The sequence below is a fragment of the Heloderma suspectum genome, chromosome 11, assembly GCF_057233095.1.
Source record: "Heloderma suspectum isolate Gila_16-S chromosome 11, 16-S_ref, whole genome shotgun sequence".
NCBI lineage: Eukaryota > Metazoa > Chordata > Lepidosauria > Squamata > Helodermatidae > Heloderma > Heloderma suspectum.
The window spans coordinates 519,622-544,075 of NC_139468.1; the positions used below are offsets into that span (position 1 = coordinate 519,622).

Here is a 24,454-nt window from a genome sequence, read left to right on the forward strand (position 1 = left end):
GGAAAAACTTTCTGGAAGGGACCCCCCTGTGCAGCTCCTGGAGCCTGGAGAGAGCAGCAGGGCTGCTGAAGTGGCTGCTGCTGTGGCTGCTGCAGTCCTGCTGGAGGAGGTAAGAGGAGCGGCTTCTGTGCCAGCGGGAGGGGCCCCCGCTGCATGGAGGAGGCGCTGGGGGATGCAGGACAACGGGGAGGACACCCAGGGGGCTCGGGGTGCCCTGGAGCGCCCCTGGAGCCATGTGAGGGGGGGCTGGAGCCAGTGGGCCTCCTCGGGAATAGGCCTACCTTGCGCTGTATGAAAGGGTGCGCCCGTGGGCAGAGAGCACTGAGAGGGGGGAGCGGCTACAGAAGCTGGTGGGCCAGATGGCCGTCCTGCAGGAGTGCCTGGCGGAGCTGGAGGGGATGACGGAGGCGGAGCGGCGGGCCCACGGGCTGGAGAGCTTCAGGCGAGAGAAGTCTGTGCTCTGGCAGTCCCTGCACGACCTGGAGCGGCGCTGCGATGCCCTCGCGCTCCGCTTTGGTGTGCGGCGCCGCTGGAGTGGAGAGGGGGAAGCCTGGGAGTGCGTCGAGTGTCCGGACTGAGCCAGGCGCTCGCCTGGATCCGACTCTGACTGTGCAAGCCAGGAGGCGGAGGGTGGGGACGGGAGGGCCCACTCCCTGATCAAGCATGCCGCCCTAGGCTGGGTGGGCGGCGCGGTGGCGCGGGTCCCGTCGCCCTCGATGCTGCTGGAGGTCAGGAGAGAAGCAGGGGAGCCCGGGGATGCTCAGCTCAGTCGAGGGCCCCGGGTGGGAAGCATAGAAGACCCGGTCCTGCCAGAGGGCGGCACCAGCCTTGCGGCGGCGGCGTAGCCTGGGTCCCTGGAGGACGGTTCTGGGGATGGGACTGGTGCACGGGGGCGCTTGCCCTGGAAGAGCAGTTCAGGGGACGGCAGCAGTGAGTGGAGCGGCCGCAGCAGCAGCTGGGAGCGCAGCAGCTGAGAGCCGGGCGAGAAGCTCCTAGGTGGCCACGTCGACACGGATTTCCTCCGCCAGCGGTTTGGGACGGACTTTGGATCGTCGGTGGACAACGCGGACATGAGCCGGGGCCTGCCAGCGCCCCTGTCCTTCTCTGGGGGCAGCGTGGGTGCCTCACGCAAGTTCCGGATCCTCCAGCGGTGGACAGAGGCCTTTCACACGCCGCTGGCCAGGGTCCACAGGCTCGTGGTGCTGCGCCTGTGGGGCTACGTGGTCGCCCGCATCGCCCTCCCCACAGTGCCGACCAACGACCTCTCCAAATACAGCCAGGGCAAGGTCTGGGACTTCTTTACCCAGACCTTTCACCCGCTGTGGGACACCCTGGCCAGATGCTGCTGCGGGCTCTCTGAGAACCAGCTCGCCCTCATGCGCTCCCTGGCGCTGGCCGCGCTGCGCCAGTTCCTGGTGGGGCGTAGGCCTTGCGGCGCGCCCATCGACTTCCCGGCCTGGCTGGAGGCGGGCAGCCTGGTGCGCACATTCCAGGACATTCACCGGATGTGGGTCGTCACCCCGAGCAATGCGCCGGTGCTCTTCCTGGCCAGGGCCAAGTTCTGGTCCTCCTTCGTGCCCCCGGCCGACTTCCGTGAGTGGCTGGAGACCGTCATCAGCCTCCTGCGCCAGCGGCAGCACATCGAGAAGCAGTGGCAAACGGATGAGGGTGCGGCGGCCGGCCGCACGGCGGAGAGGAGGTCTGCGGGAGCAGCGGCGTGACACGGAGGCTCCAGTGACAGCACGGCTGGCGCGACCTACGGGGACAGCGCCGCAGGCGGCCCAGCAAGCAGAGGCATCGCCCACGGCGGCTGGTGAGTCTCTGGGCGCTGGGGTGTAGGAGGAGGAGCCGGGGGGTCCGGGCGGCAGCAGCGGAGAGTGTGGCAGGCCGGCGGGCACATTTAAAGCCCCGGGAAGGCCGCCCTCGGCCACGGGGTCGAGGAAGCAGGGGGGAGACGCGGTGAACCCATCCCCAACCCTAACCCAACCCCAACCCTCCCCCAGCCCAGCCCTCGCCCAGCCCTCGCCCAACCCTCACCCTAACCCAACCCTACCCCTACCGCTAACCCTACCCCTACCCCTCACCCTCACCCGCTAACCCTAACCCCCAACCCTAACCCCCACCCCTCCCCCTCCCCCCACCCCCTAACCCTACCCTAGCCCTAACCCTAACACTAGTCCTAACCCTAACCCCACCCCCACCCCTCACCCCCACCCCCACTATAACCCCCTAGCACCCCAACCCTAACCCTAACCCAGTCATAGCCCTAGCACTAACCCTAACCCTAACCCAACCCTCACCCAAACCGAAACCGAAACCGAACCCTAACCCAACACTCAAAGGGAGAGGATTTGTTTGTTTGGAGCTCCTGCGAGTCCCAGCAAACAATTACCTGTAACTTTAAAACCAGCACATCTGCCAGCACCCCGCTTGCTGGGGATCCTGGGGGAGTCCTCCGGGATGTGGTCATAGACCCCCTCGGAAGGGGGTGTCCCCCGGAAAAACTTTCTGGAAGGGACCCCCACCGTGCAGCTCCTGGAGTATGGAGACAGCTGCAGGCCTGCTAAAATGGCTGCTGCTGTGGCTGCTGCAGTGTTGCTGGAGGAGGAGGTAGGAGAAGGGGCTTTTGTGCCAGCGGGAGGGGGCCCCCGCTACATGGAGGAGGCACTGGGGGGTGCAGGACAGCAGGGGGCATGCCCAGAGGGCTCGGGGGACCCTGGGACGCCCCTGGAATTTTGTGAGGGGGGGCTGGAGCCGGTGGGCCTCGAAAGTAGGCCTCAGGCAGCCAGGCTCTCAGCATTAGCTGGCTGGAGCCTTGCTGATGGGCAGCACTCGGAGGCAGGGGCCTGGGCTGCTGCTGCTGGCAGTAAGGAGGCAGCGGGGGCTGTGCTGGCCCTGGCTGCAGTGAGAGTCAAGCAGGAGGCCTTTCTTGGAACAACAGCCAAGGGGCTTGGAGAGGGGAGTGTGGAGGGGGAGCCGGCGGGCCCACAGCACTCCGGAAGGCGTGCTGCCTACCTCGTGCTGTATGAGAGGACATGCCCGTGGGCAGAGAGCACCGAGAGGGGGGGAGCAGCTGCAGAAGCTGGTGGGCCAGATGGCCATCCAGCAGGAGCGCCTAGCGAAGTTGGAGGAGACGACAGAGGCGGAGCTGGAGGGGTTCAGGAGAGAGAAGTCCATGCTCTGGCGGTCCCTGCACAACCCGAAGCGGCGCTGCAATGCTCTCATGCTCCATTTCGGGGTGCGCCGCCACCAAGGGGGTGAAAGGGATGCCTGGGAGTGTGTAGAGAGTCCAGACCAAGCCCGGGTCTGACTCCGCGCTCGGCCAGGTCTGACTCCGACTGTGCAGGCCAGGAAGCGGAGGATAGAGATGGGAGAGCCCGCTCCCCGATCAAGCATGCCACCCTAGATTGGGTGGGCGGCGTGGTGGCACGGGGCCCATCGCCCTCACCGCTGCTGGAGGCAGGGAGGGAGGCGTTGGAGCCCGGAGATGCCCACGTGTGGTGCAGTGGAGGGCCCCGCGTGGGACACAGAGTGGGCCTGGTCCTGCCAGAGGGCAGCACCAGCCTCGTGGCAGTGGTGCAGCCTCAGTCCCGGGAGGACGGTGTGGGGGACAGGCACGGCGCACGGGGGCGCTTACCCTGGGACAGCAGCTCAGGGGACGGCAGCAGCAAGCAGAGCAACTGCAGCAGCAGCCAGGACCACGGCAGGGGGGAGCCGGGCAAAGAGCTCCTGGGCGGCCACATCGACGCAGACATCCTCTGCCAGCAGTTCAGGACGGACTTTGGCTCATCGGTGGAGGACGCGGACATGAGCAGGGGCCTGCAGGCGCCCCGCTCCTCCTCCAGAGGCAGCGGGGGCGGCTCACACCAGTTCCGGATCCTCCAACAGTGGACGGAAGCCCTCCACACGCTATTGGCCAGGGTCCACGAACGTGGTGCCGGCAACTTTTGACCAACATGACCTGCTGCGCCTCTGGGGCTATGTAGTCACCCGCATCGCCCTCCCCGCGATGCCGACCAACGACCTGTCCTCCTCCAGCCCAGTCGGAGGAGCCGCCCATGGCGGCCGCAGAGTCTCTGGGTTCCGGGGAGCGGGAGGATGACCTGGGAGATCCGGGTGGCAGCGGCGGAGAGTGCGGTGGGCCTGTTCAAAGCCCCGGGAAGGCCGCCCTCAGCTACGGGTTCGAGGAAGCAAGGGGAGACGCGCCTCAGCAGCGCCGGCTCTGCGGCGGAGGACTCGGCCAAGAAGCGGCCCAGGAAGGGTCCCGAGCGGACCTCCGGGTCAGGAGCCAGCAGCGGGGCTGGAGCCACGGGGGCATGGCAAGCGGGGCAGGCTACCTTGGACATGGAGCAGGAGCAGGAGGGGGGGCTCCGCAGAGAGGCCGGTCTGTCCCCGGGTGCTGCCGTGCCTGTTGCTGTGCCTCCCGCAGAAGCTCGAGGGAACGGCGGCAGAGATGGTGGCACCAGGTGGGGCTCTGCGACCCCGAAGGATGAGGCCACGGCCGGGACGGCAGCGTCGGCAACCCAGCGGGAACAGCGGACGGCGGCAAACGGCGGGACACGCTCCTATGCCTTGGTAGCCAGCAGCGCGCGTGCAGAGCAGCACGGCGGGCACCGTGGAGGCGGTGGCAGCAGCGGTACAGGGGGCGCCTTCCCCTGGGATGAGGACAGTGAGGACGACGAGGAGGGCTACCTGGGCCGCCTGCTCGACGGCCTGTCGGACGGGTCGGGCGCGAGAAGCAGAGACCCGTGGCGGCACTACGTCGTGCGCTTCCGCTACCGGGGGGCTGACCTGGAGCAGGACACGCGGGACTACCTGGCCTTGGTCCTCCTGCTGGACACCTTGGCCTTTGACAGGGCGGATGTGGTGGCCCTCATCCAGCTCCCTAGATCGCGCGAGACGGATGTCTGCCTGGCCTCCAAGAGCGCCTACCGCCGCTTTTGGGTGGGCTACAAGGCGGTGAAGCGCATCAACCGGGCCCTGCTGGCAGACTCCGAGGTGGTGCCATTCTTCCGGGTCGACACAAAGGTCCTGACCATCATCTTCAGGACCTCCACCATCCCGGAGGAGGACGTGGCGCTCTGGGTGTCGCGCTACGTGAAGATCCTGATGGGGCTGGACAAGAAGCATGACAGGCAGGGGGTTTGGACCGGGAAGTACCATTGCGTGGTTGCCTTCAAGGGGGAGGAGGCGGGAGGAGGCCTCATCCCCAAGTATTTCTACCTGCAGGCAGAGAGAAGCATCACACAGTACAGCGGCCAGCCGCCAGCACATTTCCAGTGCGGCTCCTACGGCAGAACTGCACCATGCCGCTGTGCTCACGGTGCGGCGTCAGCAGGCATGCAACAGCCACCTGCCTGACCAGCATCCGCTGCAACCTGGGCGAGGAGCCCGGGCACACCTACTTCTGGTGCCCGCGCACCCAGAACAACTGGGAGGACGAGGAGCGGTGGGGTGCAGCGAACAGGGCCGCCCAGGCGGGGCGGGAGCGTGCAGAGGCACAGGCCTGGCACCAGGCGCAACAGAGGCGGCGGGAAGGGGAGGCGCAGGGTGCGGGGCCAGGGGCTCCGGACGGGGCCTGCGTCCAGGAGTCAGAGGCCCGGGGGGGCGCCGGCAGCCAGGGGGAGGAGGGCGCCGACTGGCGGACGGCCACCTGCCGGCCAGCGGGCAAGAAAAGGAGGGCCCCGGACGCCAGGGCGCAGGCGCCGTGCCACGGGCACAGAGCCGCAGCGGGCGCGACACATCGCGTTGCAGACGTGCAACGCCTTCGGGCTCCTCGGGGACGGCAAGTGGCAAGGGCCGGGGCAATGCCTGGGCGCTGACAGCAGCCACGATCTGGAGGAGGACTAGCAGGGAGGGAGCGCTGCCGAGGGACAGACAGTGGCCGACACGGCCAAGGAGGAGCAGGCAGGCGGGGAGGGCTCCTCTCTACCGGCAGCGCAGCTGGAGCGTGGGTCTCCTTCACCGCAGGAATCCCCCCCCCCGCACGCACTCGGGCACACGACCCGGTGAGGCTACACCTCCGGCTCGGCCTCCGGAGGGGGTAGGGAAGTCTGCGGCCGCCGCGACCCCTGAGCACCATGACCGCTCTGCGCCTCGCAACGTGGAATGCTAGGGGCTTGCACTCGCAGCGCAGGGCAGAGATCCTGCCAGCCCTGGCGCAGGACATGCTCATCCTGCAGGAGCTGCATTTTGTCAGCGAGCAGCAGCGGAGCTGGACGCAGAGGCTCTGGACCGCCGGGCCATCGGTGCGGTCCCACGACGGCGAGGAGGGCTCGGCGGGCATGGCGCTGCTGTTCCGCTCGCACACCGACCTTGCTATCGACGGAGTTGTGGAGGCAGTGCCGGGGCGGCTGCTGGTGGCGGACATGACGCTGCGGGGCGTGTCGGCGAGCGGGGCGGCGGAAGAGCGCACCTCCCGCATCTGCGGGCTCTACGGGACGCCTGCCACATGCACCGCTGCCTGCTTGTGGCGGGGATTTCAACAACTGCAGCTGGCCATCGGACTGCAGCGCGTACGTTGGCGGGGCAGGCCCGGCGGGCGAGGGCGAGCGCCGGCCGTGGGGAAGCAGCACCGTGCTGCTGCCAGACGAGCGTGAGCTGGAGCGCTTCCTGGCAGAGGCCGGCCTGGCGGACATGGCACGCGAGGCCCCCAACGCTCTCGACTTCTTCCCGGTGGGGTGCCGGAGATCATACGCCGGCAGCCACCTGCCCATCAGGGACGGCACCGCCACGCGCTACGCGTTCTACCACCCGTGCTTCACCAGCTGCATGTACCGGGTGCGCGTGCCAGAGCACATCTACGCACGGCACTGTACCATGACCATCACCCCGTGGTCTGAGCACGGGATGCTGCGCCTGGAGCTGGCCGTGGGCGAGGTCTCCTTCGACGCTCTGGAGGGCACGCTGCAGCGGAGCCACTGGCGTGGTGGCTGCATGGGAGCGGCAGCGGCGGCCCGACGAGGGGGACCGGCGTGGTGGAGGCTGCCGAAGCGGGTGCCGGCGACGCAGAGGTGGAGGAGAACGACGACATCAAGCTGCTCGGCATCCGCTTCTCCATGCGGAGGGACGGCTGGAAGGGCAACTGGCGCTCCTGGGCGGAAGTGGTCCACGGTAGGGTGGCGCAGTGGAAGCCCTGGCGGCTGAGCCTCTACCAGAAGGCGCGCTATGTGCGCACTTATCTGCTCCTGGCGGCAGCCAACCTGGCGGCCATGCACCCGCCCCCGGAGCAGCTCGTACAGGACATCAGCGCGGAGCTGTTCACCTTCCTGTGGGGCATGCGCACGTTTCCGCTGGCCCGCGCGGTGGCGCACTGGCCCTTCACGCAGGCAGAGCTGGCCTTCCGGCGGTCAGGCCGGCGCTGCTGGCCTCCTTCCTGGCCTACAACTTCAGGAAGTGGGCACTCGCGCATGCGGAAGCAGCAGGGGTGGATTCAGCAGAGGGCCCCCCGCGCATCAAGGAGTACTTCTGGATGGAGGGCGTCGAGCGCAGCTGGCGCTGTAGCGCCTGGGCGCGCCGTTGGTGGGATGAGGGCTCCTGGGACTACCGCGTCACGCAGGCCGCCAAGGCCATGGGGCCAGACTACCTCACCGAGGTGTACGGCAGTGGCGGTTCCCGGCACAGGTCTTCCGGGGGCCGGAGGAGGGAGCAGGTGCTCCAGGGAGCCTCTGGAGTGCTGGCGGCAGCCCGCTAGCACGGCTCAGGCGGCGCCTCTACTGGGACATGCTCGACACGTGCGTGTTTGTGCCGTACGCAGAACAGGAACGCGCGCGTGGAGGGCCGCCCGCAGTACCTGAGAGAGCCAGAGTACCCGCTGGAGAACTTCCAGGACCAGCGCGTGACGCAGCGCGAGACAGCCAAGCACGCCATGTGGATGTGCCCGGCGGCGCGGCGGCTGTGGGAGGTGGCGCAGGTGCTGGACTGGCCGGTGCTGCTTGCGCAGCGGTGAGAGGATGTGGTGGCAGGGCGACAGCTGCCGCCCGGTGGGCTACCCGGACCAAGGAAGCGCGCTGGCCGGGCGGGGGAGTGTTGGGACGTGCCCCGGTCCATGGCCCAGCTTGTGAACCTCTTCGTCCTGCTCACGCTGGTCTACCAACGCCTCCGTGAGCTGAAGTCGCGGAGGGAGTGCGACGCTGCAGGCGCGGCGAGGGTGGTGCTGGCCCAGCTGGCGGCCCTGAGCCAGGCCGAGAGGGGGTGCCTGCCGGCCAAGCGCTGGCGGCAGCTCTGGCCGGGGTGGTGCCGTGGGGGCCGCGCCAACGCCACCGATCACGTGAGCAGAACGTGTGGGAGAGCGAGGTGATGGGGTAGTGCAGCCACCGATTTGTATTAGTCACGAAGTGAGGTAGGTTTCCTTTGTATTAGTCAGACGCTGGAGGGACAGCCGCTTTCTGTTACAGGCTTTCGCGCTCGGGTATAGCCTGGTGGACGGGTGGACGATTTTTCCAATAAAAAGCCTAACCCCAACCCCCTAAGCCTAACCCAACCCTAGCCCTAATCCAACCCCACCCCTAACCCTAATCCAACCCCACCCCTAACCCTACTCCTAACCCAACCCTAACCCTAACCCTAACCCAACCCTAACCCTAACCCTAACCCAACCCTAACCCTAACCCTCCCCCTCCCCAGTCCTGCTGGCGGACGAGGTGCTGCCGCTCTTCCAGGGTGATACAAAGGTCCTGACCATCATCTTCAGGACCTCCGCCATCCCAGAGAAGAACGTGGCACTCTGGTTGTCGCGCTATGCAAAGGTACTCATGAGACCTGACAAAAAGCACGACCGGCATGGCTTTTGGATCGGGGAGTACTGCTGCATGGTCGCCTTCAAGGGGGAGGAGAGGGGAGGAGGCTGCATCCCCATGTACTTCTACCTGGGGGCGGAGAGGGGCATCACGCGGTCCAGCGGCCAGCGTGTTTCCAGTGCGGGTCCTACGGCCACTGGTGGCGGAACTGCACCACACCGCTCTGCTCATGGTGCGGTATCCGTGGGCATGCAACAGCCGCCTGCCCCGCCAGCATCCGCTGCAACCTGTGCGAGGAGCCCAGGCACACCTACCTCTGGTGTCCGCGTGCCCAGTACAACCGGGAGGACGAGGAGCGGTGGCGTGTGGCGAGCAGGGCCACCCGGGCGGGGCGGAAGCGCATGGAGGCGCAGGCCTGGCACCAGGTGCAGCAAAGGCGGCAGGAAGGGGAGGCGGAGGGTGCAGGGCCGGGGGCTCCGGAAGGGGCCTGTGCCCAGGAGCCAGAGGCCTGGAGGAGCCAGAGGCCCAGGGAGGCGTCAGCAGCCAGGGGGAGGAGGGCGCCAACTGGCGAATGGTAACCGAAAGGGAGGGCCCCGGACGCCAGGGCCGCAGGCGCCGCGCCACGGGCACAGGGACGCCAAACACCGCAGTGCAGACGCATAACGCCTTCGGGCTCCTTGGGGAAGACGAGTGGCAAGGGCCGGGGCAACGCCTGAGCACCGACAGCAACCCCAGTCTAGAAGAGGACAGGCGGTGGGGAGCGTAGCCAAGGGGCAGACAGCGGCCAAAGAGGGGAAGGCAGGCAGGGAGGGCGCTTCTCAGCCGGCGGTGCAGCTACTCCCGCCACAGGAGCAGCGGCCCGTGGATGCGCAGCGGGACCGGAAGACGAAGAGGCGGCGATGGGGAGGGACTGCCACACCGGAGCTGGGGGCCCCAAGCACGGGGACGGCCCCGGCAGGGAGCAATGGAGAGGGCCGGCCGTCACAGGGATCACCTGACTTGCCCACTGACCCCAACCTGCCAGCTGACCTGCCAGCTGACCCCAGCACCGTGCCACGGTGTGGTCCACTGACGCCGCCCATCACATGAGCGGAACGTATGGGGGAGCGGGGTGACAGGGTAGCACAGCCACCAGTATGTACTAGTCTCCAGGTGAGGTAGTTGTTCGTTGTAGTAGTCCAACGCTGCTTTTTGTTACGGGTTTTCGCACTCGGGTGTAGTCTGGTGGCCGGGTGGATGTTTTTTTCAAATAAAAAACCTATAAAAACCTAAGCCTAACCCCAACCCCCCTAACCCTACCCTCACCCCAACCCCCCTAACCCTAACCCTACCCCTAACCCGCAATTACACAGAAAGAACAAAACACCAAAACTAACACAGGGTAGAAGTCACCAACTTCCATAGCCATAGAGGGACCTGACTTTTCAGAACTCCCTCAAACTGCAGCTGGATTTCAATACGGTTTCCCAGGGATGTGTTAAGCAGAGGTCTAAAATAAGTCATCCCAACAAAGGAGAGGCTTTTCTGGCATGAGTGAAGGCCAGCTCTGCTATTCCTATTAATGGCAGTTTGTCAAGGCATGTGTAATGCCCAGGACTAAGCTCAACCATCCCCATTAAGAGGAGGTGAGACTGGCCTGTGGTATCAGCACAGTTTCCAGACATCCCGAAAACAGCAGCTGCATTTCCTTCAATCCGTCCACAACAGGGAAGCTGAGGAAATGTCCTTGTAGTCTTCAGCAAGCCCAGCCAAAGCAGGAACTTGGCCTTGCAAGTAACACCGCTACCAGCAAACCTGTCCAGGAGCCTTTCAACATTTCATGTCATTCGGTAACAGTCCTCAAAGTGGCTGCCTTGCATATCTGGAGCAAACAGACAAGCTGGGGCTCAGGAATGAAAATGCAGTTACACAGGAGAAGGAATAAAACACCAAAACTAACCCAGTGTAAAACTTACTCATTTCCACATCTAGAGAGGGAGTTGACTTTTCAGATGTCCCTCAGACTAAAGCTGGATTTCAATAGGGTTTCTTTGCTCAGTTGATTTTCAGAACAGCCAGGGCTGGGTGGGCAGGGGAGGGAGACGGAGAACAGAGTAAGTGCCCAATCTACCCTTTCACCTGCCAGTCCAAAATGTAGTGTCCTGTGCCAGGGAAGAAGAGCTCTGTAGAAACTCTCCACCTAGTCAAAGTATGGGCAACACTGTGAGCTCATAGAAACTATGTCTTTGGCTATGCAGCCACAGCTGAACTGAGTCTGGCTCATTAGTACTCACAGCTGGGTCTTTCTCCTCATGAGTAGGTTCTTCCAGCCTTGATCTCTTTGATGCTTTGCTCCATTGCATCTTACCCCTTTTGATGCTCTGTAGCGCTGAAACTTTTAAAAAAGAAACTCTTTAACAATTCCTGCACAGCTGGTTCTCCCTCCTCATGAGTAGACTCTTGCTTCTGAGCACAGCCTTGACCCTTTTAGCGCTCTGCATTGCTAAATGGAGCCATTAAAAAATAAAATCTTGAGCTGGTTCTTCTGAACCTGATTTTCTCCATGAAAAGCAGGCCCTTTACCGGCCCCATCCCTTAACCCCCCCTTAGGTCTGTAGAACTCAAACTACCAATTTAAAAAAATCCCATGGGGTATATGGGAATTGTGGGAATGGACTCCCAGCTTTCTTCAGTTGTGGGCTCCAGATGGGAGGAAGCCGTGAATTAATCTTCTCTTCTGTTAAAGTAGGCTCTGAGTGCATGTTGCGAGCATTGGGTGATTTATGGCAGAGGCCTGTCTTGAACGGAGGTGTGGGGGTTCCTGAGATTGCTGAGAGAGAATTAAGGACTGAATGGTGGAGGGGGAGCAGCGTTTCAGGCCCAGGCAGTTAGAATCCCAGAAGCCACATCTAGTCACCAAGCTCACCGGCCCCTCAGCTAGCTCGATAGCCACAGCGGAAGCAGATTTATTCAGCCGTCTCCCAGAGGCCTGGTCTACTCCGTGCATAGTGAATGGAAGGACACTCATCCACGCACCGCAAGAGGCCCCTCTGCAACACAGGCAAAGTCTTGTGCTGAGGGCTGACTTTCAACAGACTGCACCGAGGGAGCAGCTCTGACACGTGCAAAACCTTCACATGAACCCAGGTTGCTTATTCATAAGTTAGCAGCGGGTCCCCGCAGGCCTCCGACACGCGCGTTCTCCTCAGCTTTCTCCCGCTCCTTCTCAAACGCCGCCCGCCAAACGCAGCCGCCCTTTCCCGCTCTTTCCATCGAGCTGCACTCCCCAGCCAATCAGAATCGACTTTACGTGCCCCCGCCCCGCCAATTCGCGCTGAAAGCGATTCCCCCCCTCCCCTCCCCTCCCCTCCCCTCCCCTCCCGCTTCCAGACCATTGCGGAGCAGCCAGGGTCTCAGGGGCCATCTTCAAATCAAAATACCTGCAGCAGATAAACAGTTGTTTTTCAGAGAAAGCGATTCCAAATGGAAATACTTCCTTGCTGAGTGGTTTAGGGAGCAACTGGCTTACACGTGTGAGGGTTACTAAAACTCTCTGGGATTATTTTTATCCTTCCAGATCTCCCAGAGAGTACTTCGGAATGGCCATAGGAATACAGTGGAATCATGGCAGCAGCTCCACAGAAAACAGGGGCCCCAATATTCCTCATGTGAGTAATGAAGGAGTACCTACAGTGGTGCCCCTAGCAATCCCCCCTCCTTGCACAGGGCCATAATATCCAAGTGTCCTTTGGAACGGCCAGAGATGGATACAAACACTGTAAGAGGTTTATTGGCACCAACACCAGAGACAAGATGAACTATTAAACAAGTTAATGTATTAAAGGGATATTCTGTACATGAGGGAATGCTAATACTTACTTTGCGGGGTTCAAGACTGCTTAGCGACAATTCTGAAGGACTCGGGCGACACTGTAGCTGCTAGGTGAAGCTGGACAGCCACCTGTCAGGGATGCTCTGACTTGGATTCCTGCATTGAGCAGGGGGTTGGACTCGATGGCCTTGTAGGCCCCTTCCAACCCTCCTATGATTCTGTGATTCTACAAGCTTCTTAATGATTTCTTTTGCCTCAGTCCAAATTCCCTAAACCTTCACCCTAGCCAAATACACCCACAGCCAGGTCCAGCTCTTGGGCGGAATCTTTTTCTGACTCCCAACACTTGTATTTATATTGTCACCAGCCATGCATGGTTTTCCCACACAGAAGGTATAGTTTAATAGTTTAATATTCAGGCCTTAGCTGTGCACTACGCACAGTCTTCCTCTGACTCCCAGAGCTTGTATTTATGTTGTATTTATGACCGCTTGGACAATCTATCTGGGTTTTGTACTGCCTGCTTGTGTCACCTTCTTCTGGTAAGATTTTAGGGCAGCCTCCAGGTATAACACAGCTGCCCTACACCTGATTGTCACTAGTCATATATGGTTACCCCACAGAGAAGAGGTAGTTTAATATTCAGGCCTTAGCTATGCACTGTCTCCTCAGCTTTCCCCTAGTCCTTCTAAAACACCACCCACCAAACAGCAGATCGTCTCCCTCACTGACTACCACAGGCTGACTAGCTCCAGCTGACTTTTCCCGCTCTTTTCCACCTGGCTACACTCCCCAGCCCCTCAGAATCGACTTTACCCGCTCCCGATGAGATTTCCTCTCCCCAGCACTGCCACCACCTATGGGTTAACAAGTTAATGTATTGAAGGGATATTTTGTAAATGAGGGAATGCTAATATTTACTCTGGGGTTTTCAAAAGACTGCTTAGTGACAATTCTGGAGGACTCAAGAGACACTGTAGCTCCTACAAGTCTCTTAATGACTTCTTTTACCTCAGGCGAAATTCCCTAAACCTTCACCCTAGCTAAATACACCCACAACCAGGTCCAGCTCTTGGGTGCTGTCTTCCTCTGACTCCCAGAGCTTCTATTTATTTTGTATTTATGACTGCTTGGACAGTTTCTTTGGGTAAATTGTACAATGTTTTACTGCCTGCTTGTATCACCTTCTGAGAAAATGATAGGGCAGCCTCCAGGCATAACACATCCACTACTGCTTTCCCCTAGTCTTTCTATAACACCACCCACCAAACAGCAGACCTTCTCCCTCACTGACTACCACAGACTCCAAGGGTAGGATCCCATGGGGGCCTATCCAGCCCCTACTGCTGGCTACAGCCAGGATGTAGCACTTCCAGGGGCATCCCCTAAACCAGTGGAAATGAGTTTGTACTCTCATCCAGCTGTCTTTTTGCCACAGGATACACAGCACATCCTGACTGCTAGCCCATATTCTACAAGGCCGGGTTAGGGATACTTCTGGGTTGAGAGATGAGACAGAAGTCAAATTAATATTTATCTTTTCTCCCTTGTGCTTCTCCTACTTGGTTTTACAGTACCTCTCAAGAGGCAATTGTGGCTCATTGGAGGTGAATGTGCGTTCAGGAGGAGGCTGAAATGGGTCCCCGTTGTCATAATCCTGGTTGAAGGTTTGGGTATCTGGCAATGGAAAAAAAAGAAAGGGAAATGGTAGCTGACAGAGGTACAAAACAGCTCTGTTCATCTTTAGCCTCAGTCAACAGGAGTTGGGGTGGCCAGGACCAGTCCTACCATTAGGCAAAGTGTTGCAGCAGATGCGCAGAGGTGGGGAGGGCTTTGACATATTGGAGGACAGTGCTCTGTGTGCCACATGGCGAGCACTTAACACCCAAGCTAGTCTGCTGCCTCCAGGTGCAGTGGAAGACCCTGGCCCATTGCCAACATCAAAGTAAGATTGAACTGCCAGTCTGGTCACTTTTTGTGACAGGTGCCATGTTATCCTTCACCTCAGGCAGCAAAATATCTTGGACTGGCTGTGTACTTGGAGCGTCCCAATATGCATCTTTCCTTTGTTTTTCTAGGACAAGGCATATTTGGTCAATACAGTTGAATAATGTGGCCCATGTCACCCCTCGCAGGTGTAGTCCCCGCAATGCCAGAGGATGGGCATCAGAATGCAGAAATCGTGAATGGGAATTGTCCAAGAAGAAGATGGTGATGACCAGACGACGTTGCATTACACGGTTGTGTCAAACATGGACCAAATGAATGCATAACACACCTCTAAGGTATTACATTATTTAGGTACCAAAGTGTTCAATATTTGATGTACAAAACTCAGGGAAGATGGGAAAGTGGAGGGGAGGCTCTATTGACAGGATTGCCTCCCTCCTCAGAACTAGCTGCTGTTTCTGCAAAGGAGCTCCTTGCACCGAAAGATCCCCTCCCCTTTGTGGCTGCCATCTCAAAAGTTACCTCAAACAGTGTATGAAGCTAGCAGTTTTCTTAGTTAAAGTGGAGGGAGGGAGAACAGAACACTATAGCCATAGTTCTGTTTCTCTCATAAATGTCAACTCATCAACAATTTTGGCAACCAAACACAGGAATATCATGATTCCATTGAGCCGTCCAGGCCAATCCAGGTTTATCTTCAAGCACTACAATTCTGATCCAATTAGATAACTCATAAATGCATTCTGACAGCCAACATCCATCCCCTTTAGATAAGGGAAAAACCGCTTGACAGCATTAATTGGGATAGTTCCCATTTATTTCACTTCACAGCAGTATTGTCATACTGGCACCTTCTTTTATTGTAAGGCTAGTTTGTGAGTTTCTGTAGTCAAAACTGAGTAAAAATAAGTTTTATTATAATGAGTCATTTTTAGTTCTTATTTCTTTTTGTTATTTTAAATGGGTTTTAAGCCACCTGTATGAAAGCTGCCTTGGAAGAGTTTTGATTACACAGAAATATTTGAAAGACATCAGTTTATGTCCTGTGTTTTGCCTGAAACATATTAAAATGTCCACATTCAATTTTGCCTAATAACGGGGGTGTCTTGTACTTGCTTTCCGTTTCTTGCGCAAGTATGCAAATAATGTTGATCCCTGTGCCGTGATACTGAGTGAGGCCCAGTTTTGCATGGCTATTGTCCAGTTCCTTTAAAAACCTATGCACTGCTGACTGGACTGGAGCGCTGGGCAGAAAAGACTGGAACGCTGCGTAGAAAACAACAGAATGACATTTAATAGGGATAAATGCCAAGTTCTGCACCTAGGAAAAAGAAACCAAATGCACAGTTACAAGATGGGGGATCCATGGCTCAACCACACTACAAGCGAGAAGGATCTTGGAATTGTTGTCGATCACAAGCTGAATATGAGCCAACAATGTGATGTGGCTGCAAAAAAAGTCCAGTGCCATTTTGGGCTGCATTAATAGAAGCATAGCTTCCAAATCCCGGGAAGTACTAGTTCCCCTCTACTCAGCACTGGTTAGGCCTCATCTGGAGTACTGTGTCCAGTTCTGGGCACCACACTTTAAGAAGGATGCAGACAAACTGGAGAGGGTTCAGAGGAGGGCAACAAAGATGATCAGGGGACTGGAAACAGAGCCCTATGAAGAGAGACTGAAAGAACTGGGCATGTTTAGCCTTGAGAAGAGAAGACTGAGGGGAGATATGATAGTGCTCTTCAAGTACTTGAAAGGTTGTCACAGAGAGGAAGGCCAGGATCTCTTCTTGATCATCCCAGTGTACAGGACACGGAATAATGGGCTCAAGTTACAGGAAGCCAGATTCCGGCTGAACATCAGGAAAAACTTGATGTCCTGACTGTTAGAGCAATATGACAATGGAACCAATTCCCTAGGGAGGTGGTGGGCTCTCCCACACTGGAGGCATTCAAGACGAGGCTGGACAGCCATCTGTCAGGGATGCTCTGACTTGGATTCCTGCATTGAGCAGGGGGTTGGACTCGATGGCCTTGTAGGCCCCTTCCATCCCTACTAGTCTATGATTCCATGATTCTATGAACTCAGCATTTTCTCTTTGGATATCATCCAGGTCATCTTAAACAGTTTGGGACCAAATTACTTGAAAGACCGCCTTCACCCCTACCTGCCTGCTCACACTTTAAGATCACCAAGAGAGGCCCTTGTCACTTGCCCACCTAGGAGGGCAGTTAGGTGGGTGAGTACATGAGAGAGGGTTTTTTTCTGCAGTGGTCCCACACCTCTGGAATAAATTACCATTGGTGGTCTGTCAGGCCTCATCACTGCAGGCTTTACAGAAGGCCCTGAAAACCTACTAGTATACTCTGGCTTTCCCCTGATTGTGTTTTATCACATTGTGGAACTGTGTTGTGAGTGTTTTCTTAAGCTGGTGTTGGTTGTTTTGGGGAACATTTGCTGTTTTTATTACCATATCAGTTTTTGATTATATGAATACTGCTATTTGTGTGAACTGCCCAGAGAGCTTTGGCTATTGGGCGGTATAGAAATGAAATAAATAAATAAATATGAATTTTATTGTTGTGTTCTACCTTGGGAGGGCTCCTGACCTGAAAGGAGGCCTATACATATTTTAAATAAATTAAAGCATTTTAGATTAAGTTACATTTCTCAAAAATAGGCTCTTATTAATGCTTATTTGTTTATATAAAGTTTATGTGGTCTCCAATTTAGAAATAGTAGGAGAAGAGGTTGAGGCAGTTCTAATGCTTGGGTGCAGAACAAGAGGAAATATACAAAAAGTGACAGTTCCGTCACAGGATTTGAGGCAGTGGCTTAGACTTCACATTTCAAGTTTCTCTCAGGCAGCACGGATAGGTTTGCTACAGATCCAGTATCAAGTGTTGTTGCACCAGGTAGAGCTGAATGCAAGTTTGTTCATGTAGGCACAAAGGCCTTCACCTGTGATCTGGAACCTGCAACAACATCAAACGTGAAAGAGAGTCAGTGTTTTTATTATGCTCTGTACCAAAGTAGACAAATGACCTCTGAAGACCAAGAGTTTGGAAAATGATGTTCCATTGTCTCCATTTCTTCTTATGCAAATCTCCCCCATTCTTCAGTACCCTTACAGAAGTGGCATTTAGTGGCTGTCTCTGCCTTTTTGTGTTTTAACTCAGGAATGGGCATAGAATCATAGAATAGTAGGGTTGGAAGGGGCCTGCAAGGCTATCGAGTCCAGCCCCCTGCTCAATGCAGGAATCCAAGTCAGAGCATCCCTGACAGGTGGCTGTCCAGGCTTGTCTTGAATGCCTCCAGTGTGGGAGAGCTCACTACCTCCCTAGGGAATTGGTTCCATTGTCGTATTGCTCTAACGGTCAGGATGTTTTTCCTGATGCTCAGCCGGAATCTGGCTTCCTGTAACTTGAGCCCATTATTCCATGTCCTGCATTCTGGGATGATCAAGAAGAGATCCTGGCCTTCCTCTCTGTGACAACCTTTCAAGTACTTGAAGAGTGCTATCATATCTCCACTCAGTCTTCTCTTCTCAAGGCTAAACATGCCCAGTTCTTTCAGTCTCCCTTCATAGGGCTTTGTTTCCAGTCCCCTGATCATCTTTGTTGCCCTCCTCTAAACCCTCTCCAGTTTGTCTGCATCCTTCTTAAAGTGTAGTGCCCAGAACTGGACACAATACTCCAGATGAGGCCTAACCAGTGCTGAGTAGAGGGGAACTAGTACTTCCTGGGATTTGGAAGCTATGCTTCTATGAATGCAGCCCAAAAGAGCATTTGCCTTTTTTGCAGCCACATCACATTGTTGGCTCATATTCAGCTTGTGATCGACAACAATTCCAAGATCTTTCTCGCTTGTAGTGTTGTTGAGCCACGTATCCCCCATCTTGTAACTGTGCATTTGGTTTCTTTTTCCTAGGTGCAGAACTTGGCATTTATCCCTATTAAATGTCATTCTGTTGTTTTCTGCCCAGCGCTCCAGTCTATCCAGATCACTTTGAATTGTGTTTCTGTCTTCCAAAGTATTAGCTATCCCGCCCAATTTGGTGTCATCTGCAAATCTGATCAGCATTCCCTGCACCTCCTCCTCCAAGTCATTCATAAAAATGTTGAAGAGGACTGGGCCCTGGACTGAGCCCTGCGGTACCCCACTCGTTACCTCTCCCCATTTTGAGAAGGTCCCATTGAGAAGCACGTTTTGAGTCCGATTCTGTAGCCAACTGTGGATCCACCGGATCGTTGTTTCATCTCGCCCACTTTGAGCTAGTTTGCTCATCAGGATATCATGGGGCATTTTTTCGAAAGCTTTGCTGAAGTCAAGGTATATGATGTCTACAGCATTCCCACGGTCCACAAGGGAGGTGACTTGATCCAAAAATGAGATCAGATTTGTCTGGCAGGACTTGTTTTTGACAAATCCATGTTGGCTTCGAGTAATCACGGCATTGTTGTCAAGGTGTTTACAGATTGAGTGCTTTATCATCTGCTCCAGAATTTTCCCAGGGATTGATGTCAGACTGACTGGTCTGTAGTTCCCAGGTTCCTCCTTTTTACCCTTTTTGAAGATAGGGACAACATTAGCCCTCCTCTAGTCATCTGGCACTTCCCCCGTCCTCCATGATTTCTCAAAGAGAATAGACAGCGGTTCTGAGAGTTCTTCTGCCAGTTCCTTTATTACTCCAGGATGCAGTTCATCTGGCCCTGGAGATTTGAACTCATTCAAAGTCATTAGGTGTTCCTTGACCATATGCCTATCGATCTCAAGCTGCAATCCTGCCCCTTCAGCCTGCACTTTGCCTTTGCCAGGGGGGTCATAGACCCTCTTTTGGGAGAAGACTGAGCCAAAGTAGGAATTGAGCACCTCTGCCTTTTCTTTGTCATCCGTTATCATTTTGCCATCCTGATTTAATAGCTGAACAACCATTTCTCTCCTCTGCCTTCTACTATGCACGTAGCTGAAGAAAGCCTTTTTGTTGTTTTTAGCATCCCTTGCTAGCCTCAGCTCGTTCTCAGCTTCAGCCTTCCTGACGCCATCCCTGCAATTCTGTGCTACCTGCCTGTACGCTTCCTTTGTTACTTGGCCTTCTTTCCACTTCCTATATGTGTCCTTTTTTGTTTTCAGGTCATCCCTAAGCTTTTTGTGAAGCCACATTGGCTTCTTCTGTTGTCTTCCACCTTTTCTTCTTGTTGGAATTGTTTGTGATTGTGCCTTGAGAATTTCCTTTTTTAAATGCTCCCACGCATCTTGGACTCCTTTTCTCGTTAGTGTCGCTTGCCATGGGACCTTACTGATCATTGTGCTGAGTTTATTAAAATCAGCTTTCCTAAAATACAGGGTACGCGTTTGACTACACTCGGCTTTTGCTTCCCTTAGAACCAAGAACTCAAGTACAACATGGTCGCTTTCCCCCAGAGTTCCTGTAACTGCTACTTTATCCACTAAGTCATCTCTGTTGGTTAGGATCAAGTCAAGGATAGCCGATCCTCTAGTTCCTTCCTCTACTTTCTGTAGGAGGAAGTGATCCGCCACACAAGTCAGGAATTGCCTGGAGGGGCCATGTTTTGCAGAATTTGTCTCCCAACAAATATTGGGGAAATTGAAGTCCGCCATTACTATTACATCATGCTTCCTTAAAACATTGGCAATTTGCTTTTCAAAAGTTTCATCCTCGTCTTCTCCTTGGATGGGTGGCTGGTAGTAGACTCCGACCACTAGGTTCCTTTTATTCTTTGCTCCATTTATTTTGATCCAGATGCTCTCGATGGGGCTACCAAGCTCATCCTCCTGTATTTCTGTGCAGAGATATGTATTTTTCACATACAGTGCAACCCCACCTCCCTTTCTGTTCCTCCTGTTCTTTTGGAACAAGTTATATCCTTCAATTGCTGTATTCCAGTCATGAGAGTCATCCCACCAAGTCTCAGTTATACCTATCAAGTCATAAATTCCCTCCTGTATTAAGAGTTCAAGTTCATTCTGCTTGTTTCCCATACTCTGGGCATTAGTATATAGACATCGAAGACCATGTGCTTCATAGTCTGGCTTTCTTCCTACATGTGTCTGAAGACTATTATTGAGCGCTATCAGAGCTGTTCTCTCCATTGCAGTGCATGCGCCTACATCAATTGTTACCCCCAACATTACATCTCCCTTCCCCGTAGGATTCAGTTTAAAGCCCTCCTGATGAAGTACTTCATGCTGTGGCCAAACACATTCTTCCCATCCTTTGTGAGGTGCAACCTGTCCCTTGCCAACAGCCCATCTTCCAGGAAGTATAGCCCATGGTCCCAGAATCCAAATCTCTCTCGGCACCACCTTCGTAGCCAGTCATTCACCCGGAGTATTTTTCGTTCCCTTTCTATCCCTTTTCTAACTACTGGAAGGATGGATGAGAAAACTATCTGGGCCCCAAAGTTCTTGAGTTTCCTTCCCAAAGCTTCAAAGTCTGACGCGATTTCTTCGTAGCTCCACTTGGCAGTATCCTTTGTTCCCACATGGATGAGAAGAAAGGAATACCTGTCAGTGGGCTTTATGAGTGCAGGCAACCTTTCAGTCACGTTTCTAATCCGTCCTCCTGGGAGACAACATACCTGGCAGGTCCACGGGTCTTCGCGACATACTTGGGTCTTGATCCCTTGCAGCAAGGAGTCTCCCACTACTACCACTCTTCTCTTGTTGTTGTTGTAGGCCTGGGTTTCATCGCCTCTGTTTGACTGACCTTCAGCCTCTTGCTCACTCTCATGCAGGTTCCCCAGTGATTCTTCCTCTGCAGGCTGTCCTCCAGTCTCATCCGCAAGTACCTGGAATCGGTTCCACAGCTCCACTGCTTCCACTGGTGCAGAGTGGCGGCTAGTTCTTCTTCTCCTAACTGTCACCCTTTTCCAAGGAGTATCCTCTACTCCATTTTTCTTCACCTCAGCATTTCCCACTGCCTCATCTTGCTGTTGCTCTTCAAGCTTCTGGTCTTCCCTTTGCTGCTGTAGTTCCCCCATTCTGTCAAAGAATGCTTCGTGTTCTCTTATTCCCCAGAGGGTCGACAGTCGCCGCTCCAGTCCACTTACTTTTTCTTCCAGCAGCTAGGGATGTCAGAGAATTCCACCACGGATCTCGGGGAGGCCAAATGCCAGCACATTCAGCCCCCCGAAATCGGTGGCAGAATGGTCTGCCCCCCCCGGGACGGGACTTACCTTGGGCGGATCTTCCTGGCGGCGGTGCGGCGGCAGCCGGTCTTCCGACTGGCTGCCGCCGCCATTTCCAGTTAAAAAAACAAAAAAACGTGATAGGCTACATAAAGATTTACGTAGCCTATCATGGCTAGATTTTAAAAAAACACTGTGATAGGCTACGTAAATGTTTACGTAGCCTATCACGGCTGATTTAAAAGAAAAAACAAACGCCCGTACGCAAATTTGCGTACGCGCATTTTTTTTTTTCTTTTAAATCAGCCGTAATAGGCTACATAAACATTTACGTAGCCTATCACGGCTGACTGCAGGGATGCAAATGGCGGCGGCTACAGCCGCTGCCATTTGCGTCCCTGCTTGCGAGAGGCCAGATGTCCGGCTGCTGGTGGAGCCGGCCTGCGGCTCTGCAGAATCCCTGCGGAGCGGAGCCAGCCGGCCCGGATTTGGGGGGGAGGGACAGAGCGCCTCCCCCCCACCACGAATGTCACCCTTTGAAAAGGTAAGTGACTTTCATACATCCCTACCAGCAGCGTGATCAACTTGCACTTGTTGCAGGTGTAGGCCATGTTGTTCTCAGGCAAAAAAACAAACATTGCACACACCTTGCAGGTCACCACCACTGGAGAGTCTTGTCCTTCCATAGCCTCTTTTCCCTTTTTGTGTCTAGCTTTGTGATTGTTCTAGACTAGCTTGTGCCTGCTCCTCTACTCAGTAGAGGTTAAAAGCAGAGTCCCACTGGTGTGGAAGTGTGTGTTACAAGACAAATAAATGGAAAAAAAGTTAGTTAAAAAAGAAAAAAAAAGTTAGGGGCCTCCCCCTTGACCTCCCCTGGCCAACTCCTGTTTGCTCCCCCCCTGTCCGCTCGCTCTGGTCGCTCGCTCTCTGGGAGCTTGCTTGCTTCTGTAGTCCCTGGAGCAGCTTGCTGTGCTCTGCTCTGCTCAGCTGGGAGGCGGGAAACAGACTGAAGCTTCCTGCCCACACAGCTGCTGGGAGTACTCAGGCCACACACACCCAATTCAGTTGGAGCTCTCAGAAGCACCTGGTGAGCTCACAGCCACTCAGAAGGATAAAGGGCAGCCCCCTGGGCTTCCTGCAGCCCACTTACCTCTTAGCCTCTGTCTCCTTTGTCTCTTCAACCACTGCAAGTAGATCTCCAGATTTTTGGACTTCAGCTCCCAGCATCCCTGAACATTGGCCATGCTTGCAAGGGCTTCTGGGAGTTGAAGTCCCAAAAACTGGAGATCTACCTTCTGCCCACCCCTGCAACCGATGCCTATTGCATTGGGAAAAAGTCCTCTTAGGGTTAGATACGGGAGCAGTGTGCAGCATGGTTCTTCTCATCCAGAGTTATGTGCAGGGGTTATGACTAGGTCTGAAGCTGCTGCTTGAGTCAGCTGCGTAGATGTATGTTAAGATAAGGAACTGGGGATAATGTTGGGTACAATGTGATAAATAGTGAGATTTTGACCTGGTTAAGTAGAGAGATCCTGGGAGAACAAGAACTGTACCAAACCAAATATGATTACCCTCAGCTCTTCGCTATGCAAACACAGAGTTGATTAGAATAGAGAAGTCACGCAAGCGGAAGTTATAGGAGTCCAGGTAGTTGTAGGACTTTTTTCCACCTACGTATGCATAGGATTGCACCATTAATCATCTTAATTGTATTGTACATAGTGATGTGTCTTGCTTGTTTCATCATTGCAAACTTTTGTTGTTCTCCAATACTGTTTGAGCAATAAATATGTATTTGGTGGTACCACTTTGTGTTATCTGGCTTGGCAGGTGCTTCAAGGACCAGCCATACATTAATTCTTGAAGCCCAGAACACTTGGCTGGGATTCGAAAATCTGGTGCTAAGCGGGGTCTGTCCATAGAGCTGCAGTTCTCTCTCTTGGTCAGGTGAGTTGCAGACACACCTGTTCAGGTAAGGGAAACAAGCTAGTCGGACAGGGTGGGAATAAGTCACCTATCTCATATCTACTCCAGGATTCTGTTCCTACAGTGGCAATTTGGATGCCCCAAGAGAAAGCCCACAAGTAGGACATGAGCGCAATAGCACCTCCCATTCGTGTTCTCCAGCAACTGGTACACAAAGGCATACTTCCTCTGATACTGGAGGTCATCAATAATCATCAATAACCATAGCCATTGACAGCCTTATCCACCAGGAATTCACTCAATCCCCTTTTGAAGTCATCCAAGTTGGTGGACATTATGACATCTTGTGGCAGCAAATTCCATAGTTCAACTATGCATTAGCCAGAAACCAATAAATCTCTCCTTGAATAGTGAAGGTACAGGAACACGGATCATGTTGTTTCCATGCACTTAAAAACACCCTGAAAAGTTGACAAAAGAACCCTATCTCATTTTTATTATATTTTAATACATACATGAAAGCTATAATGTGCTGGCAACAAAAATCTCAAAATATTCGAAAAGGAATCATAATGCACAGAAACTGGTACACAGGCAAGACAAATTTACCAAAAATGCCCACCAAGAAAGATCAATGACTAAATTTCATCAACAGATGTCCTATTAAAAACCTGAACTGACCCAACATTTAGAAGAAAGGGACGACACTCACCAGAGAGCCAGTGTGGTGTAGTGGCAAGAGTGTTGGACTAGGAGCTGGGAGATCCGGGTTCTAGTTCCCACTCGGCCATGGAAGCTCACTGGGTGACTTTGGGCCAGTCACACACTCTCAGCCCAACCCACCTCACAGGGTTGTTGTTGTGAGGATAAAATGGAGAGG

General features: G+C 55.1%; 1 protein-coding gene across 3 annotated transcripts; it reads left to right on the forward strand.

The window, feature by feature from the left end:
- The first annotated feature begins 348 nt into the window (after window positions 1–348).
- Window positions 349–23,497, forward strand: LOC146336861 (uncharacterized). 3 transcript variants are annotated; one of them, XM_084816393.1, is made up of 4 exons: window positions 349–1,813; window positions 12,295–12,385; window positions 14,685–14,834; window positions 23,479–23,497. In XM_084816393.1, exon 1 carries the CDS (start codon window positions 1,071–1,073, stop codon window positions 1,719–1,721), a length of 651 nt encoding a protein of 216 aa, XP_084672519.1. In that variant the 5' UTR covers window positions 349–1,070; the 3' UTR covers window positions 1,722–1,813; window positions 12,295–12,385; window positions 14,685–14,834; window positions 23,479–23,497. The 3 variants fall into 3 exon arrangements, with proteins under 3 accessions (XP_084672519.1, XP_084672520.1, XP_084672517.1); XM_084816394.1 differs by lacking the exon at window positions 12,295–12,385; XM_084816391.1 differs by lacking the exon at window positions 23,479–23,497 and having other exon boundaries at window positions 14,685–15,590.
- The last annotated feature ends 957 nt before the right edge of the window (window positions 23,498–24,454 follow it).

What these genes read in the sequence shown, in the direction of transcription:
- LOC146336861 (XM_084816393.1), top strand. Translation starts at nt 1,071, where the DNA reads ATGAGCCGGGGCCTGCCAGCGCCCCTGTCCTTCTCTGGGGGCAGCGTG.